Consider the following 18,834-nt stretch of genomic DNA (forward strand, 5'->3'; position numbering starts at 1 on the left):
GGGCTGAATGAATCAGTAACTCTGGGAAGTATGCCAACGGTGATATACCATTTACTTCTTCAACTTAGTTTTAAAACTTAGTGCAAAGTTATTTAGATAGAAAGGATGAAAACTGACAGACTTTTATCAATTAAACAGATACAGTAAACGTGATTTTTGTATTATTTAGAACTGAGAGCAATAGGAGACATATTTGTGTGGCAGGAAAAGTTTTGCTGTCTTACAAGTTAGCTGAAAATTTCATTTACCTATTGGGTGATGAATGGGGAATATAAATTTGATGGATCATTATAACAAAGTGAAGCTGAGATAAATCATTTGCAATGACTATATTTCTAAAAACTGAAAGACTTAAATTACATGGCTAATACGGTAACGGTATTTAAATCTGGAATATTTTTTATTTGAAGTCAGATGTTGGTGGTAGGGTTTTTAATAACTTTTTGCCTTAGAAAGATAAATACATACAGAATAGATATATGCAGAATATAATGGTACTGTGAAAAACTGAGGAACAAGATAATATAGAAGACTGATAACACCAAGATAAACATAGTTATTTTATGATCTCTATCTTCTATCCTGCTGTCCTCTACCAGGAAAAAAAGAAAACCTTTGAACATCTCAGTACTTAGTGTCCTGAGAGATACGTATTAGAATATTTTAAATACAGATGAGTTAAAAAAAAAGAAGAAGAAGAAGGGGAAGGGGAGGGGGAGGGGGAGGGGGAGGGGGGAGAAGGGAATTTATTTCCTCTGACCTTTGTTTCACATAAACAATAGTTTTATCATCATGTACTCTATATTTATACACCCTTTCCTCCTTTTAAATCTTTAAATAAAATGACTATTAAATGTTAAAAAAAAGAATTATAGTTTCCCAATTACAAATAGCCTTCCTTGTGACCTTTATACACCTGTAATACCCTAACTGTGAAAAACTCTAACTCAGGCATTTTTAAGAAATTATTAGTAGTAGTTTATATTGGGTTTTCATGGGATTTAACTGTCATTTTTAAACTAGCTGGGCACAGTGTCACATTTGACCATTCATGCTGCTGTTATTATCAGGTTTGCTTTTTGTTTGTGATAGAAATTTTCAAGTGAGGTTTTCAGATGCCCTCTTCTGGGACTGGCTGCTGTCAGGAGGGTATGTCTGTGGCCCTTTGTGTTAGATTTCTAAAATGAGTGCATCCGAAATTCAGAGTCGATGCGTCCTTTCCTTTATGTGCTGCTTTTTGCTCCTGTTAATGATGAATCTTTTATCCCTTTTGTTTGCAGTGTCCCAGTTTGAAACCGAATTCTACATCAGTGGTCTTGCCCCTCTCTGTGATCAGCTTGTTGTGCTTTCCTACGTGAAGGAGGTTTCAGAAAAAACGGTAATTTATTTCACTTCAAATACAACGGGAAGAGTGGGTTCATTTTCAGCATTATACCTAGATCAGGTTGTCCATGAAAGGGCTCTGCTATAGTCTGAGCAAAACTCCCTGACCTATAAAATAAAGTCAGCAGAGATTGCCCTGTAGACCTAACGTATTTGCCTTTCAGAAGCTCCACTCATCGCCTGCCTTTGTTCCTTTTGCTGAGCAAAGGGGAGTCCTTTTTTTCCATCTCTCTTGGTATTTTAGTCGAAAGGAATGAAGGATTCCTCTTTCTGAAAGGCGAAGAAACTAAGCTGACACTGTGCATTACCAGAAATGACAGCAGTGACGTTGATCTGCTGCAACAACAGGGCCCCTGTGGTCAGAGGGAATTACGGAAAGGGCAGTTCATTATTTCCTGTGGTCCAGACATATTTGTTTACTTCCCAGTGGCCTAGTGATTCTGAGCAGCCTGATTCTGGCTTTGAAATAGACTGTTGCTAAGTCTCAGCTATCAGTGCAAGCGGTGGTATGAAATGTGTGGCTAAATAAGAAGCCGCAGAGAGTCTAGATTTTGTGATACATGACTTTGGAATGAAGCCCTTTGCATGGTCCCGGGGAGGGAGGGGCGTGCACACTCAGCCTCTCTTTGAAGCCTAGGTCAGCCCCATTCCCGGCTTGTCTTTATGTCAGAGTCCAGGGGTCCTGTCAGGAAGGGGGTAGGGGTGGCTTCAAGGCATAAACAAGGAGAGCTTGTTATAAAGGATTTTGTTTTGATCCTGTATATAAAAGAAATAGCAATTGATTGTCTAGTCCTTTACAGTAAGTAGGCTCTTCTTTTCTGTATCCTCTCCTTTCTTTTCCCCCTTTTCAAATGCCAAGGAATAAAATGGGGAGAAAAACCCTGGGAGGCCCAGTTTTGAAGTGGTAGCTGCTCTCCAGCTTTTCTCTGTGCTAGCACTTGCATCAGGAAGCCATCGCTATAGTAACCTGAAGCTCTGGGTGCCCATGTTGCTAGGCAATGGGAAGCTGTAGACTTAAGTGAACACTCAAACCTGCTAAAATCAATATGGCTGGCTTCTAGCTCTGTTGCAGGACATCAGTTTATTATTATTATTATTATTATTATTATTATTATTATTTTGAAAATAAAGAAAAGCAGTGGCTCCTGAGAGAGTAAATATGGTACTTTTTGATGAAGAATGTGGGGAGGATTGAGAATGTGATTGAAAGACATAAGGAAAGAAGTAGTAAAGTGAAAAAGGGAAAGCCTAATAAACAAGTGACCAAGAAAAGAAAGAGAGGAAACCTTTGTTAATAAAAGAGAGTATTGGAAAGGAGTAAAAACCAAGAAAGGCCAACCACATAGAGCAAATTAGAAAATGAAAACTTTTTCAGAGAAAGAAGTGAGGGTCTTGCAGATGACTTAAAAATGTGTGTGCCATTATATTCATTTCATATAACACCAAAGTACTTAAATCCTTACACACAGAATAAACTGATAAAATTAAGACAAAAGAAATAAAGAAGCAGCTTGGGACCAACAATGCCTCCCCACCTTTTTTCCCATATCGAAAAGATCACTTACCTGCAACATTAAAATTTGTTTTTATATCACTCAATATAGTATCCCCCAACATAGCTTTCTTTTTACCTATGTGCATTTTTTCCACACAATTGCAGTCATAGTTACACGCTATTCCTTATTGCCATATTTTTGGGGTCCTTATTCCATTCTCTCTCCGTGTGGCCATGGAGTCTTCCATCATTATCTCTTACTAGAGGCTCAGTGCAGGGAGTCCCTCAGCCCAGCTTCTCCCTCTGGCAGTCTGGGCCCCTCGGGGGATGTCCGACTAACGGCTTAGGCCTGCTCATCCTTAGCGCTGCTGTGGAGGTGGGAGAGGCTCCTGCTACCACCACTGCGCTGGGCAGCCACGAGCCAGCTTCTGGCTGAGCAGTGCTCCCCCTGTGGAAGCGCACTGACCATCAGGGGGCAGCTCCTGCATTGAGTGACTGCCCCATGGTGGTCAGTGTGCATGATAGCAACCGGTTGTTCCATTGTTAAGGTCAATTTGCATATTACCCTTTTCTTTTATAGGATAATGGTTGTGTACTATTTTATCTGGTTGATATACCCTAATTTATTAAGCTATTCCCCTAATGTTTTATTTTTCTTTCATTCAATAATAAAGGTAAGAATTGTGGTAAGCTTTGGGGGTTAAAATCCTTTATAATAAACTCAGGACCAAATTCCTGCTTCTAGGAAGTTCACAGATAAGCAGGGTTTGTTTGGCCAGTGAACAATGGTTATCAAACAAGGCGATGAATCACATTGTTCATGGTTTTCTTACACATATAAAGGAGCTCTTTATATGGTCTAGCAAGGCAGTTTTCTTTTACTATTATTTGGTTCAAATATATTTTTTTTCTATTTTGCTATTTTTGTCTTTGTTACAGCAGTCAATTTTTTACATCTTTCAGCTGTTTCTTCATTTTTTTGTTTCAAAATTGAGATAATTCTCATTTATCCACAGATCTGATAAATTATGCTCTGTATTCACTGTTTTTGTTTTTCTCTACTAATTGATCTTTTAGAGTTGATATTTATTTTTGGAATGTTTTCAGAGTAGGAGGGGCATAGCTAATGTAATTACTTCTCAGTTAACCTAACAAAATTGATCAAAGAAACCCTCGAGGCTTACTGTTTACTGAGGGAACTTGAGAGTTGGTGGTGGCTCTGGACTTCTTTCCTTCTGTTTCATGTGTCACACTGCCCCAGGCCTTGTTGCTTCGGATAGTGGTCAAGTGTATGTTGTATTTGTGTGCTGAAGGCCCTGAATCATGAACTTCAAAGTAAAACAAACTTGGTTTGAAATCCAAGGTTTACCATATGTTCCAGTTTTTTCACAAACCCAGTTTCATCATTTACTTATGTAATTTTTATCTTAGTAAATCTTTTGATCCTCAGTTTCTTCATCTGTAAAATTAGGAACAATATTACTTGCTAAGGGGTAATTTAAGAACTCCATGAGAATAGTCTTTGTATAATCACAGTAGGTTAGTGGAGCTGTCAGAGGTCCTCAGTAAATCACCTTTTCCGCTTCTGTCTTGATCTAGAACTGCACTGTCCAAAACTAATGTCACTAACTATATATTTAAATTAAGTTAGGACTAAATTTAGATTAATTAAAAATAAATATATTTAAAACTCAATTTCTGCCGAAACCGGTTTGGCTCAGTGGATAGAGCGTCGGCCTGCGGACTGAAAGGTCCCAGGTTCGATTCCGGTCAAGGGCATGTACCTGGGTTGCGGGCACATCCCCAGTAGGAGATGTGCAGGAGGCAGCTGATCGATGTTTCTCTCTCATCGATGTTTCTAACTCTCTATCTCTCTCCCTTCCTCTCTGTAAAAAATCAATAAAATATATTTAAAAAAAACGAAAACAAAAAAATAAAAAAATAAAAAAATAAAACTCAATTTCTCCATCACCAAAGTCAGTAGGCACCAGTGATCATGTCTGTCACATTGGACAGAGCTGATAGGGAGCTTTGCCGTCATCTCAGCCAGTTCTGCTTTAGACATGGCTCTTAAGCTCTGACTTTTTACTTTTAGCATCACCTGTCAGTTTACCTGTAGTGGCAGCGATTTGGATAATGGAGCAGTTTGTAATATTATTTGTGCTCTGCTCACTTTTGGGACGAAGAGGTGTAACAAAGTGGTCTAAGGCTGTGGTCACCGTGGCGTTGAGTGGCTGCCGTCGTGGGCTGCTCACATGGCACAGTAGTACCTGTCCTGTTTATCTCATGCAAAGGTCGGAAAATAAAACACAGTTACGAGGCTCTCTGTGGCAGGTGGTTAGAAGGGCTTAGATCCGCCGAAATGATAAAACCAAGGCATTTAATTATGGCTAACTAAATTTAATTTGTATAATTTGTAGAGATGTAATTAAATTGAGCTTTTTCCGTTCTCTTTTTTTGCCCTCAGGAAAGAGAATACTGTGCCCGGCCCAGGTTGGATATTATCCAGCCGCTCTCCGAGGCCTGTGAAGAGATCTCGTCCGATGCTCTGACAGTGAGAGGCTTCCAGGAAAACGAATGTCGGGATTATCACTTAGGTGAGAGAGATCCGGGAGCTGGCTCATGGTGTTGCTTGCATTTATATTCCCCACCCTTCCACTCGAGTAGCACAGCAGGAATTTAAATTGAGGTGCTGAGAAGATCTTAGAGAATATCTGGGCAGGCCTCTTAGGTTGCAAGTGTGGGCATCGAGGCCGAGAGATACTATAGAACTCTCTTGAGCTCCCACAGCAGAAGGGAGGGGGAAAGATGGGGCCAGGATGGAGGTGAGTAGGCTCTGGGGTCTTTGTTTTTATTCTTGGTCTATTGCCCAAACTATTTAAAGTGACACCTAACCTACACTGATGTCAAGCAGCATGTTCTAATTACTCCCAACTTTATGTCCCTAGACAGAGTACTCTGGGATGGCAGAGAAGTTATCTTTCTCTTTGTCACCAAATGCTCGGAGCCTAGCAGAGTGCCCGGCATATACTAGGGATTCACTGAATATTTGTTGAGTGGATGAATGAACATACTTAGTCACTGCTCACAAATGAAGGGAAAGACATTGCTGGTTAGTCATACCAGAGGCATCTGTGTTTGGGTATTATCACACCCTTCAAAAACACATGGATGAAAATAGAACAGCTTAGGCTTTGAAGAATGTTTTTCTGCTTTAAAAACAATCGACATTTTTGTGTGATATTTTTAGTTCTCATTTTAACCAAAGCAAATGAAGAAATAGTCTATACATGTTTGACTTTTCTTATATGAATCCCCTGATCATCTGAGAAATGTGAGAAGAGTATTCTGGACTTGGCAAAAAGCAAACGTGACTCACAACTGAGAGTGTCCAATCTAGGTATTTTGCTCAGAGCAAACTCCGCTGCACACTTAGAAACCCTTCCGAACAAGTTTTATAATTGAATTCTGCAGGAAACCCTCACAATTGGCATTGTGCACAACATGCTGAAATGACAGATTATATCCCCAGGGCTCAGGGCATCTGTCACTTATGCTTTAGATGGCCTTGACCTTGATGAGGAGGAAACATTTATCGCAGACTGTAGGGTGTGGTTGTTCTGTAAAAATAGGACAGTGCTGTAAATGGCCATTAATAAAGTTTATATACAGTACGTGAATTCTGATATGCAGTAGACATGGAGAATTTTGAACATTACCTTTCAGCTGAAGTCAGAATATATTAAACACAGAATTTTAAACTCACCTTACTTTTAAAAAGATTTTTGGTATTTCTCCCCTCACTTTCCTTCCTTCCTTTCTCCTTCCCTTTCTTTTTTTCTTCCAAATAATTTTACAGTTGAATACTTTTTAAAGCACTGGGATATATTCTATCATTCTCTACCTTGCCCCACCCCGACCTTCAAACAGAACCAAACGCACTTGTTCCAAAGGTGTCGAGTTTTCCGTTCACTCTTACTAAATTGGGTTGCCTAATTAAGTCCCCTAAAACCACTGCCCAGGTTTCTGCTGTTGAGTTGCCCCAGATGTTTTTCTCTTCTCTCACCCATAGAGTATTCTGAAGGGGAATCACTCTTTTACATCGTGAGTCCAAGAGATGTCGTGGTAGCGAAGGAACGAGACCAAGATGACCACATTGACTGGCTCCTGGAAAAGAAGAAATATGAAGTAGTTTTGATTTTACTTTCTTGAAAGTATTGACACATCTGTAGCATAGAGGATAAAAGGTTTTTGTGATAAATCTTTCATGTAGGTGAATTAGAATGCCCTACGCTAGAAAATATGTTGGAGGCTAATAACTTTCCAATATTCTTTTTTAGAAGTGTTTTTGGGAAAAGATCACAAGGAGGTTAACTAGCTTTACTGTTCAATGGAAGAGGAGTTGGTAGTGGAGGGAGGAAAGGGGTTCCATCCAGCCTGTTGAAGTGTTTATTTTGTGCTTATTCAAGAGGAATAAAATAGAGCTAGTATTTTAGAATTGTCTGTTTGGATATTTTCGTGGAATCATTCCTTTGGTGCTTATTTCATATATAAAAGTAAATCTGCCAAATTCTCACTTAGGATGGTTGAACTACCCATTCAGATGGAACAATGCCCACTTCATTGAGTTCAGATTAATTTTAATAGATAAGAAAAGAAAACATTTTTTAACCTCAGTAACCATAATCTATTTATATGTTGCTTTAAGTTTGTAACCACCTGAAAGGATTTGGGGAAAAATTTTTTAACTTATAAACTATTCAGAGTGCAGGCATTGATACTAAGTTCATACCGTACTGCCTTTAGCTCCAGTAGTTTCTTAAAGAAATAATTCTGTGTTTTAAACATTTGTGTTAAAGTAAATAATTACAAACTTTACAGAATAAAAATCAAATCAGAGATTTTCAAAATGTTATTTGTATATATACCTAAACATATGCATATAGTTTACTTTTTATGTTTCATAAAGGAAAAGTGTTCCTTTGTCAAGATAACTCATACAGATTTAGAATGACAGATGACTTTTTTGTTTGAACCTGGGAGCTTTAATTATATTTTGATTTCTATCTGCAAAGTAATTCTAATATCCTAATGTGGAAATGAATTCAGGTGGAAATAAGAGGAGTCTGCATTTTGGTTGGCTGGTTTTGTTTGAGTTTGAATGCAGTGAGGTTCATTCAACCATAAGCATTAGCAATTCCTGTGCTTGAAGCAAAAGCTGCAGGAAAATGGGGCTTTATTTATGTAGTGTAGAACTCTAAAACATAATAAATACAGTGTTTATAACCTCCTGTCTTTCTCACTTTCTCCCATTTTTTCTCCTCCTTTTATCATGCTCATGTAAATATAGGAAGCTTTGATGGCAGCTGAAATTAGCCAAAAGAACATTAAAAGACATAAGATTCTGGTAAGTGTGTAATTTTATTATTTGAAATATAGCTTTACCTTTCAATAAGTTATAATGAAACTGAAAGTAATTTTAAAAGAACTGATTCTTCCTGCCTTTTGAGGATTTATTTCAAACTAATTCTCCAACCTGTAAGATCAAAATATTTCATTTTATTGAATCAGTTTCTGCTTGTAAACAAGAGACTTGAACACCTGCTAGGAGGTAGTTTTAGGTAATTTGGAAACTGGATTTATGAAATACACTTTAAATACAAAGCTTTCCAGTTATGTGTGGTGAGATTTCTTTAAATCATAGGTAAAATCACATTATCACAAAATGTATCAAGAGTAGTTTTATGAAAGTGGATTGCTTCAGTGTTTCCATAATAACAGACTCAATTGATTTTGTTATGGAGACTAATCTAGGACATCAAATACATTTTTATTACATTTGGACTCTGGAAAAATATAGTGACTGAAAGCCTATTTCTTTGCTAACTGTGACAGTGAATGTGCAGAGGGAAAGCAGAAAATAAATCTTCTCCTTCTCCTCTGAGTGTGAAGGGTCCCTAGAGACCAGCTAGCCCAGGACTCTTGTTTACAGCTGAAGGCTGGAAACTTAGTCTTTTATGGCTACTTGGTTTCAGCACAAATTCCTTTTGCCTATACTTCCCCTACCATAAACTTCTCTGTAAAACTTCACATAAAGGCCTAATTCTCAAGAATGTACAAGCAAAATCATTCAGGAACTAAACAGAGAAAGAACCAGAGCATCTTTTTATTTATTTTTTTTTTATTCAAAATTGTGGAGAATAGGCAGGGATTCTCTAGAAATGAAGCAGCAGGTGGTCCAGCCAATAATATACGTGATGGTGCAGTCGTGAAACTGCTCGGCCCGCTTGGTTCTGTGGAGCAGTGAGGAGTTTGTACATTGGGAAAGTCTGATTCTGAAGGGCCATGTGGAATTAGGAGCTTGGCTCTGTCTTGGAATCTCTAGAAGACAGGTTGAGCTTGCAGTGCCTCATCCATCATATTTGCTTGTTAGAAAGAGTCTCTGGCTCTAACCGGTTTGGCTCAGCGGATAGAGCGTCAGCCTGCGGACTCAAGGGTCCCAGATTCGATTCCGGTCAAGGGCATGTACCTTGGTTGCGGGCACATCCCCAGTAGGGGGTGTGCAGGAGGCAGCTGATCGATGTTTCTCTCTCATCGATGTTTCCAACTCTCTATCCCTCTCCCTTCCTCTCTGTAAAAATCAATAAAAAAATCTATTTTTTAAAAAAAGAAAGAGTCTCTGATGGAGATGGGAATCAATGAGGTATGATTCCCTTCTTGGTGTGGAGGTGGAAGTGATGAGACCTGCAGAGTTGATAGGAATGGAATGAAGATAGATGGAAGACGTGGTCTAACTAGACTCGGGTTTGGTGACCGGCTCTGTGTGCATAGGGAAGTGAGAGCGAGAAATCTAGGCTGACTCCCAGGCTTGAGCCTCTGGTGGATGGTGATGCCATTGAGAGAGAGAGAGAGAGAGAGAGAGAGAGAGAGAGAGAGAGAGAGAGAGAGAGGGTTGGGGAGAGAGAGTGAAAGACAGAGAGAGAGAAGGAGGGAGGAGGAGGAGAAGATGATGAAGAAATGAGAGAAAGAGAAGAAGGGGAGAGGGAAGGAGAGAGGAGAAGAGAACAGGGGGAGAGAAAGAGACTGTTCAAGGAGTAGTAGGATCAGGTGTGTGTTGGGGGGTGAAGTTTGATTTAGACACATTGAGTTTTTGCATCCTATGGAGCATAGTGGAGCTCAAGAAAGATATCCGGACTCAGAATAGATACGAGAGAATCATCAGCAAACAAGTGACTATATGTGTTTGGACCAATCCACAAAGGGCAAGTGTCTAGCATTAGAGAACAGAGGACCACGGATGGAACTATTGGGCACACTCACATTCAAGGGATTATGCCTACAAACAGAATTGAAACAGCCAGAGGAAGGTTGTGTCATGGGAGCTGAGAACGGAGAGAATTTCAGGGTAAAGAGAGTTAAATGCTTAAATGGTTGAGGTTAGCAGGCCAAAAGTAAGACTAGCTCAGCCAGTTAGTTGTACATTTGGTTTAGTAATAGAAAGGTTACTAGCGAATTTTATGTATATATTTGATTTATTCTCAACATGTTCTAGGCAGTGAAAAGTGAATAGGAGATGATGAAGTAAACTTAAATGTAGACTAGTTTTGAAGTTGAAAAGAGTGAAGATTGTGGTTGGGGGCTATGACATCATGGGAATGTTGGTGGTGATGGTGAATATTTTGTGTAAGAGAGACACTTAATATGCTTATGTTAGGAAAAGAGATAAAATTGGGTTGAAGTTCAAGGTGTACAGAGAAAGAGGATGAGTGGCAGAATCAACTCCACATGGAGAGGGGGCATGGCATGAGAAGAAAGGTTGCAGAAATGGCTCTGCAAAGGAGACATTCCCTTCTTTGAACCTGGACAGACTCCACTGATATTGTGATACGTGGTCTGTTTTCAGAGACAAATGTAAGCACCCTTTCTTCACTCTGTAGTTCCTATAGATTTGAAATATGATTCCCTACATAGTAGTCATTAAAGTAAAAATTTAATAAACTAAGAACTATGAGCATTGCCTTCACTCTTGGAATGGGCATGTCCTATGCATTGATTATGCATAGACTTTTCCTCCTGGCACAATATAATTTCATAACGAGGCAGGCAGAGAGAGAAATGAGCTCCTGCCAATTTTGTCATCAAGGGGGAAAGTCCGTAAAAACTTCTTTGTACATAAAGTAGAACTTAAAGTCCAAGTTGCGATATATATGCTGAGTTTAAGCTTCTCATGAAAATGCTTTTGGGTGAAAATAATATTTCAGAAGAGGAGTTGTGGGATGGTCAAGCAAGAGCCACAGGCCACCCCAAATCCTTCCAGAACCGAGGTAGAGTAAGTAAATGAACATGAATACTCTGAATCCAGTAGGCCCAGTTTCCTCATCTGTAAACTTCTGGGTTTGAATTACATATTTTTCTGGGCTTAGTTTCACTTTAACATTACCTTTAATATTTCCCTTTAATATGATGTCCTGTCCTTTTGTTTTACTTACAACTCAGACTTGACATAGACAGGTGGCTCACATGTTACAGATGAAAGCTCATTGCGAATTCTAAAATTTGTGAAAATACAAGTGTATTTAAATATGATTAGGAAGGGAATGAGTATAATTACAGGAATATGCTTAAGAAAAAAAGAGCATAATTACATAAAGCATACTAAGCTGTATAAATAGGTTCTAGTCAGTAGTGCTAATAGGACCCTAATGTCATGGTCTCCTCAGAAATAGACTCAGCTTTTCAGTTCTTCCAGTTAATTATGCAATTCCTTCATTAATTTTCTCTAGGACATCGGCTTGGCATATATAAACCACCTGGTGGACAAGGGAGAGTATGACATAGCAGCACGGTAATAATGACATTTACTTGGTAATATAAATAGAATTGATCAATGTTAGCAGTAAAAATAAACCATTCTCTGCAGTTGACAGATGTTTTTATTTAATCTTTCTAACGGATAATTTTTGACTATTCATGATTTTAACCACAGCACAGATATATATGTGTGTGTGTGTGTGTGTGTGTGTGTATGTGTATGTATAAACACCTACTATCTACTTTTTACCAAACAAATATTTTTCTCATTAATGATAAAGGTGTCAAAAACCATGAAGAGTCTGAGATTTTATCGTTTTATAAGCTAACAAGTTAGCCTGTCACAGTTTCAGGGGTGTCTCAGCAATAGTAGTAGCCAAACACCAGCACTTGTGCCAGGTCCCACAGCACCGCACGAAGAGGGCCGGGTGACCCTCCACAGCCAGTGGGTTGTGTTACAGGAAAGGGACTCTGAACTCAGGGTGCCTGATTCTTTTATAGTGGGCAGTAAGCTTGCCTTCCCTTGGCCTCGGAGTAAGATGTTACTTTTATTATACTGGACAGGAAACAAACCTGTCCTTTGCTCCGGAGGGAAGCACTGTTTGGGTCCTCTAATTTTCAGGGCTCTTCAGTTAACCAGTATCCTTGAGAAGAAGATAGTGTAGAATAAAGACAGTCAGTGCCTCTGCTTGCAATTCAATCAGAACTGTCTCTCAACAAGACGGTGGCAATTAAATGGAAATGATCAGACTGCAGGCTCCTGGTTTGCCAGGGTCTGTGGTAGGCAGAAAACATACCTATGGTTGTATGGGTGTGTCGAGTGAATGGCTTTGCCTGCAGCTATGTGGTGCCTGTACATGGCTGACCGCAAGATAGCCTTCAGGCCTACTTTTCCTCTCCTGAGATTTAGGGAAATATGTTTCTTTCATGTGCAAATTGAGTAAAGTTTTATTCTCCAGATTACATACTATACTGTGGTAGGATTCTAATTTTCTCACGTCTAATTTTGTAGTCCATTATTTAAAGCCATTCAAGAAGTGGTTTAAATGGGCACTTTGGGGTATGATGACATTTCTTCAAGGCAAGAAAGATCTTCATGTCAGCAGTGCTCATTTGGGTAAATAGGAAACTCAGAACAGGAAAGTCATGAGAAAAACCCCTCATTGTATGTAGTCTTCTGAAAGGTATTCATCTTTATAAGTATTTTGTATTTTTATGATTTTCATCAACCTTGTATATACAAACAAGTGAGTACCAGTGCCACTTGAGATAGAATTTTGTCAGTACTCTGAGATGAGAGATTAATTTAAAACATGAGGGGAAATGTCTACTTACTCTGTCTCGGTTTATTTCTTTTTACTAAAACTTTCTTTCTCTCTTGGATGTTTTTGCTACCAGCAAATGCCAGAAAATTCTTGGGAAAAATGCAGCACTCTGGGAATATGAAGTTTATAAATTTAAAGAAATTGGACAACTTAAGGTAAGCCTAACTTTATTTTTAACTCTTAATTTTTTTATGTAGTATATTAATATAGGTATGCCTCGGAGATATTGTGGGTTAGATTTCAGACCAATGCAATAAAGCAAATATCTCGATAAAGCAAGTCACATGAATTTATTTCCCAGTGCATACAAAAGTTGTTTACACTATACTGTAGTTTATTAAATGTGAAATAGCATTATATCTTAAAAAAAAAAAACAGTGCACATACCTTAATTAAAAAATACTTTATTGCTAAAAAAAAAATGCCAATCATCATCTGAGTCTGTTGGAAAAATGGTTTCAGTTGAGTTGCTCCATGCAGGATTGCTACAAACCTTCAGTTTGTATTTAAAAAATTGCAATGTCTGTGAAGTGCTATAAAGCAAAGTGCAATAGAACAAGGTATGTCTTTATTGAGATGGTATTATTTCATCCAGTAGATTTTAAAACATGAGGGTGTTTTTTGTTCATTTGTTTTTCAAATTTACTAAAGATTAATGCTTGTTAAAATAATATTTTACTTACTGTAAAATAAATGGAAAAGTTTGACTCTAGCTCTAACAAATAATTTTGATACTTCATTTTTTAATCTTTTTTTTTTTGGTTTTGTTTTGTTAATCCTCACCCAAGGATATTTTTTCCATTGATTTTTAGAGAGAATGGGATGTAAGAGAGGGAGAAAGGATGAGGGGGAGGAGGGAGATAGATAGATAGGTAGATGATAGAGAGAGAGGGAGAGAAAGAGAGAGAAAGAAAAACATCGATGGGAGAGAGACACATCGATTGGTTGCCTCCTACAGATGCACCAATCTGGGCAGGGGATTGAATATGCAACCCAGGTACATGCCCTTGACCAGGAATGGAACCTGCAACCCTTCAGTGTGTGGGGCTATGCTCTAACCAGTTAGCAACACCAGTCAGGGCAATTTTTATTCATTCATTCAAGCATACATATCCCTCATAGATACATTAAAAAATTATAATGTGATATAAGAAAATAGAATTCATTTGATTTTTTCCTCCTTATAATAATTTCCCAAAGTACTTTGTTGCCTTAAATTTTAAAATTGAAAATATACTTTCATGTTTTCTACATAATTTGAGTATAGTTTGGTTTTACCACTTTTTAAAGATTTTTGTTATGTTTTGTTTTTTACCTTTTGCTTCCCTAGGCCATTAGTCCTTATTTGCCAAGAGGGGATCCAGTTCTGAAACCACTCATTTATGAAATGATCTTACACGAATTTTTGGAAAGTGATTATGAGGTATGGCATTCAGGCATGGCCATATTTACTTGTTCTCAATGGAAAATGTTAAGAATTTTAGAAAAACAATATAATGGAGCAACTGGTTTAAAGTTAACTGAGTTGCAGTTTGTGTGTGGTAGATGAAACTGAGATAGATGAACTCTAATGACTACTAACGTTAATGATGTAGATGGTGATAATCTCTAATCCATGCAAATTTTGGAGAATTTCTTTAAGTTACCGCCTTAATAGAAAAAGGGACTCTGTGCCATTTGGGGGTTTTATAAATGGAATAGCAGCTGCTATTGCTGTTTATAATCCCCCTTAAGAAATCAGAACTTTCTGACATGTAAGACACAGAACTAAGTTTGCCAGAAGAGAATTAAAGAGAAATTGAGGGAGTAGGTATGGAGCAAGGAATTGGAAATGATCTGTTTGCTTATTGATTAAGAGAAAGGCAGTACATAAATTGATTATCGACTATATACTGCACTTTTACATGCAAATTGTGATGTTATACTCCCAACAACACTATACAAGTAATTCAATTTTACAGGTGAGGAAACTAAAAAATGAAGAAATTAACTAACTCGCCCAAGGCCATAACATTTAAAAAATAGCATGTCAAATTGTAGTTTAAGTTTGCAGTTTGCGTGCACCCAAAATGGATTATAATTTTTAAAGTTTGTTAATTTAACACGCATTTATTCTGAAAGTATCTGTTTAGTGCCTACTACATTCCAGGAATGTGCTAGGCACCAGGCATACAAGTGTGAATGGGATGATGATCCTTCAGCAGTCACTGGTAGCCTGAGTCACAGCGAGCATGTAAACCAGTGGTTCTCGATACAGGGGCTGTTTTTGTCCTGCAGACGGGTTTGTGCTCCTGTCATTTAGTGGGCAGAGGCCAGCAGGAACGCTGTTAAACATCTCACAGTGCACACGATAGGCCCCTGCCACAGAGAATGATCTGTCCTCAGATGTCAGTCAACTGCAGTCATGCTCATGTGTGGGAAGGTTGCAGTTTGGATTGGAATGTGTAGCCTGTTGCTGTAGTGTCTTGCCATCCTTCCTGAGGGTCACTAGAGGAGAAAGTGGGTAGGCCTTTAATGGAGACTCTATTCCTGATTCTTCTGTGATTTTCTACTTACCAAATCCTGGTACTTTACAGAAGCAGATTGTACCCTACAATTTTCATTTCTAAATATCATTTAAACAAATTCAAAGTAGTTTATTAAAGCATTGGTTGAGTTATTTAATATTAATATGATTTTTTTCAATAATATGAAAAGTTTTACTTTTATTTGCTGTGCTTTTCCTAAAAGTTGTTAAGGATCAGTAAGCTGCTCTACTGTACTGAGTTACAAAGCCTGAGGGCTAAAGTCGGGAATCAGGAGGGCAGAAGCTGCCCAGGATACAGGCCAAGAATCAGCCATGGGAGAGAAACAGGATCCAGATAATCTGGGGTTTTCTATCAGAACCACAAAATCTGAGATCTAGTGATAGTCAGGATAAGAGCCAGGGGATAAGACTTGAACCAAAGTCCCAAATTCCCAAACGAAACAGGTTTAGAGGCGGAGTGGAAGGAGGACAAAGACGGTAACTTGTTGAAGGATGCTGGGCGATTCCCCGTGGGACAAGCCACGGTGAGCCGTTGTGCTGGCTGTGCAGCCCAGACCTAACGTGTGTGAGAGGCGGTGGGTGAGCAGCTGACCTGACAATGTCTGTAGGATGTTAGAGATGTCATCCGCATGTGGTAGTTGGTCCAGAGTGAGGACAGAGCAAGTCAAACCTACATTCTCTGTGCAGTGATGCTTCATTGAAGGACCAGAGGGCATTTCTTATTTGTGTGTTTCATCAAGTAAGAGTAGAAGTGGATGACACCACCTACGTCCCAGGAATGGTAAATAGCGATTAGGGTGCAGTAATTCTGTCTCCCGTGTCCACCCCCAAACCCATAGTCTGAAAAGTGATGTGTTTATGGACCAACGTTTTCATCATAAAGTTATTTTGTCTGTCTACGTGAGTACTTTTAGGCGTGTCTAGACTATTTAGATCATTATCCTGCTCAGAGAGTGTTCTTCCTTTCCCCCGTGCGGTAGGGTTTTGCCACGCTGGTCCGGGAATGGCCCGGAGATCTGTACAACAATTCGGTAATAGTTCAAGCCGTTCGGGAGCACCTGAAGAAAGACAGTCAGAACCGGACCTTACTTCAGACCCTGGCAGAATTGTGAGTATGATTTAGTGCTGCTTTTTCCAATTCCGTCTACATGGGCAGTTTTTCATATTTTAGGTCTGGTAGACTCTGAGTAGGGAGGACACAGAGGAGGGAAGGGAGCCCTTTATACCATTTTTCAATACTCCCTCTTAGTGAAAACCTTTCATGAACCTTCAGTGAACAACTATGAGGTAAGAAAAATGTGTGCAGTTGTAACGTAATCTGTTTCCCAGAGGAGAAGAGTCCTGGTCAGCAGCACTTAGTAGAGGCAGTGGTTCAGGGAGGGAAGGGTGCTGCGTCTGAGATTACGTAGGCAAAATGGTTCCCCCAGAGGCTGTGGATTCTGTCCTTCTTGGTTCTCTAGTCAGTAAGTCTCTCAGACCTTAGACTCCTTATCTGTAAGATTGCAGGTAACAATTCCTTAGGGGATGGTTTTAAGACTTAAGTGAGATGTCATAATCAAGAACTAAGTTCAGTGCCTAGCGTTGACGTAGGGCGCAGTAAATGGAATCTGGGTTACGTTTCATATTTATTGGCTACTTTTACAAAGTGGCCCAGGCTCTGTGCTATATGCCTGTGATAGAGAGAGATGAGGCACACCCGTGCCCTCACAGAGCTTTGGTCTAGTGCAGCGGTCGCCCACCGGTGGTCCATGGACCACTGGTGGTCCATGAGGTCTGAAAGGTTGGCGACCACTGGTCTAGAGAACAAGAAGCAAACTGCAGGTTATCTCAGGAAGACTCTTCCTGCTTCAGGCCCTCCTTGGCACTCCCGCCACTTCCTTGCCCATCTTACATCTTTTGCCAAGACCGAGAAAGGTCTTGGCATAGAGGCAGTTGTGTTTGTGGCATTCATCATTTTCCTCTGGGAACATGGTTCTGGACATTCCTTAGGTTCTGTAGTACTAACAACATACCAATGATACTAGTAATTCTGTAGTACTAATGCTGGACACACAGTGCAGTTTAGGTGCAGTTGGCTTTTTCAGGAGCCAACATTGGGGAATTAAGCAATGTGAAAATCATTGTTTTAACAGAAGAGCACATTGCATGTTATACAGCTCCCTTATAAATAAGCATTTGGAATGTCATTATTTATCAGCTAAATACTGTTTATAAGAATTTGAACTGATTTTTCTACTACTAAAATAAGCATTTCCTTCATTTGGATAATAGGTGGGTTTTTTTGTCTGATATGTGGATTTCTATTTTAAAAAATTGAGAAGTTCTATAAAAAAAAGTTTTGTTGAATACTTTAAATTTTCTAAAATGTTGGCAAGATTGTGAGAAAGAAATATTTATTGGTCATGTGTAGTTAAATCCCAAGGCATGGTTTCCAAAAAAAGTTAACTTTCCTCTCTAAACCTGTTTTTCATTTTTTAATATTGTAAAACATGATTTTTTATATGAGTATGTGTGTTTAAGTGGAAGTATTGATGAACATTAATGTAAAACATTTTTATTACCAGGTACACCTATGATAAAAACTATGGCAATGCTCTGGAAATATACTTAACATTAAGACATAAGGATGTTTTCCAGTTGATTCACAAGCATAATCTATTCAGCTCTATCAAGGATAAAATTGTTTTGTTAATGGATTTTGATTCTGAGGTAATGTTTTTTATTTTAATACTGATAATTTATTTTTACTCCTCCAAATTTTTAGTAACTAGACATCTATCCAAATGCTAGAGTCGTTAATAAATCACTAGCTTGGCTGTATGCTGATCGTGTTCAGAACACTCTGACTATCTCTATATGTGAGGTATTTTAGAAGTTGGCATTCAGAAATCCTTTATTTGATGTGGTTTTTCTGTGAAAGCAATCATAATTTGATGAAAACTTTTGAAATTGGGTGTGAAGTAAGTTTTTAGTAAAACAGGTCACATAATTCATAGAAATAAAGAAACTATATGCTTTGACTCATTCTTAATTGTATGTTCCAGAATTAAAATTTTAAGTAAAGTTTTATTTCGATCTATTTATTGTAGTTTTATTCCTTAGTATTTACAGATTTAGCTTGTGGAGTGTCCACTGGCCTCAGATGATGCTGAGGTCCAGGACATGTGGGATGTGTTATTTTATTGTAAGACAAATCTGAATAGTGGATTGCTTGACTGATGATGGCACCCAGCCTCCACAGTTCACAGTGGCTCTTGTAAAGTGATACAAACTCTGTGTGTGTGTGTGTGTGT

General features: G+C 38.7%; 1 protein-coding gene across 1 annotated transcript in view; it reads left to right on the forward strand.

Annotated features, from left to right (window-relative positions):
- VPS41 (VPS41, HOPS complex subunit) overlaps positions 1-18,834 on the forward strand; it is a 121,274-nt gene that overhangs the window by 77,969 nt on the left and 24,471 nt on the right. The window contains exons 11-19 of the mRNA XM_006085361.3: positions 1,281-1,378; positions 5,346-5,475; positions 6,951-7,066; positions 8,229-8,285; positions 11,662-11,723; positions 13,088-13,169; positions 14,345-14,437; positions 16,522-16,649; positions 18,106-18,250. Of these exons, the coding sequence (XP_006085423.1) occupies positions 1,281-1,378; positions 5,346-5,475; positions 6,951-7,066; positions 8,229-8,285; positions 11,662-11,723; positions 13,088-13,169; positions 14,345-14,437; positions 16,522-16,649; positions 18,106-18,250 (911 nt within the window). The remainder of the gene's footprint in view (positions 1-1,280; positions 1,379-5,345; positions 5,476-6,950; positions 7,067-8,228; positions 8,286-11,661; positions 11,724-13,087; positions 13,170-14,344; positions 14,438-16,521; positions 16,650-18,105; positions 18,251-18,834) is intronic.

This window comes from Myotis lucifugus, unplaced genomic scaffold, assembly GCF_000147115.1.
Source record: "Myotis lucifugus unplaced genomic scaffold, Myoluc2.0 scaffold_18, whole genome shotgun sequence".
NCBI lineage: Eukaryota > Metazoa > Chordata > Mammalia > Chiroptera > Vespertilionidae > Myotis > Myotis lucifugus.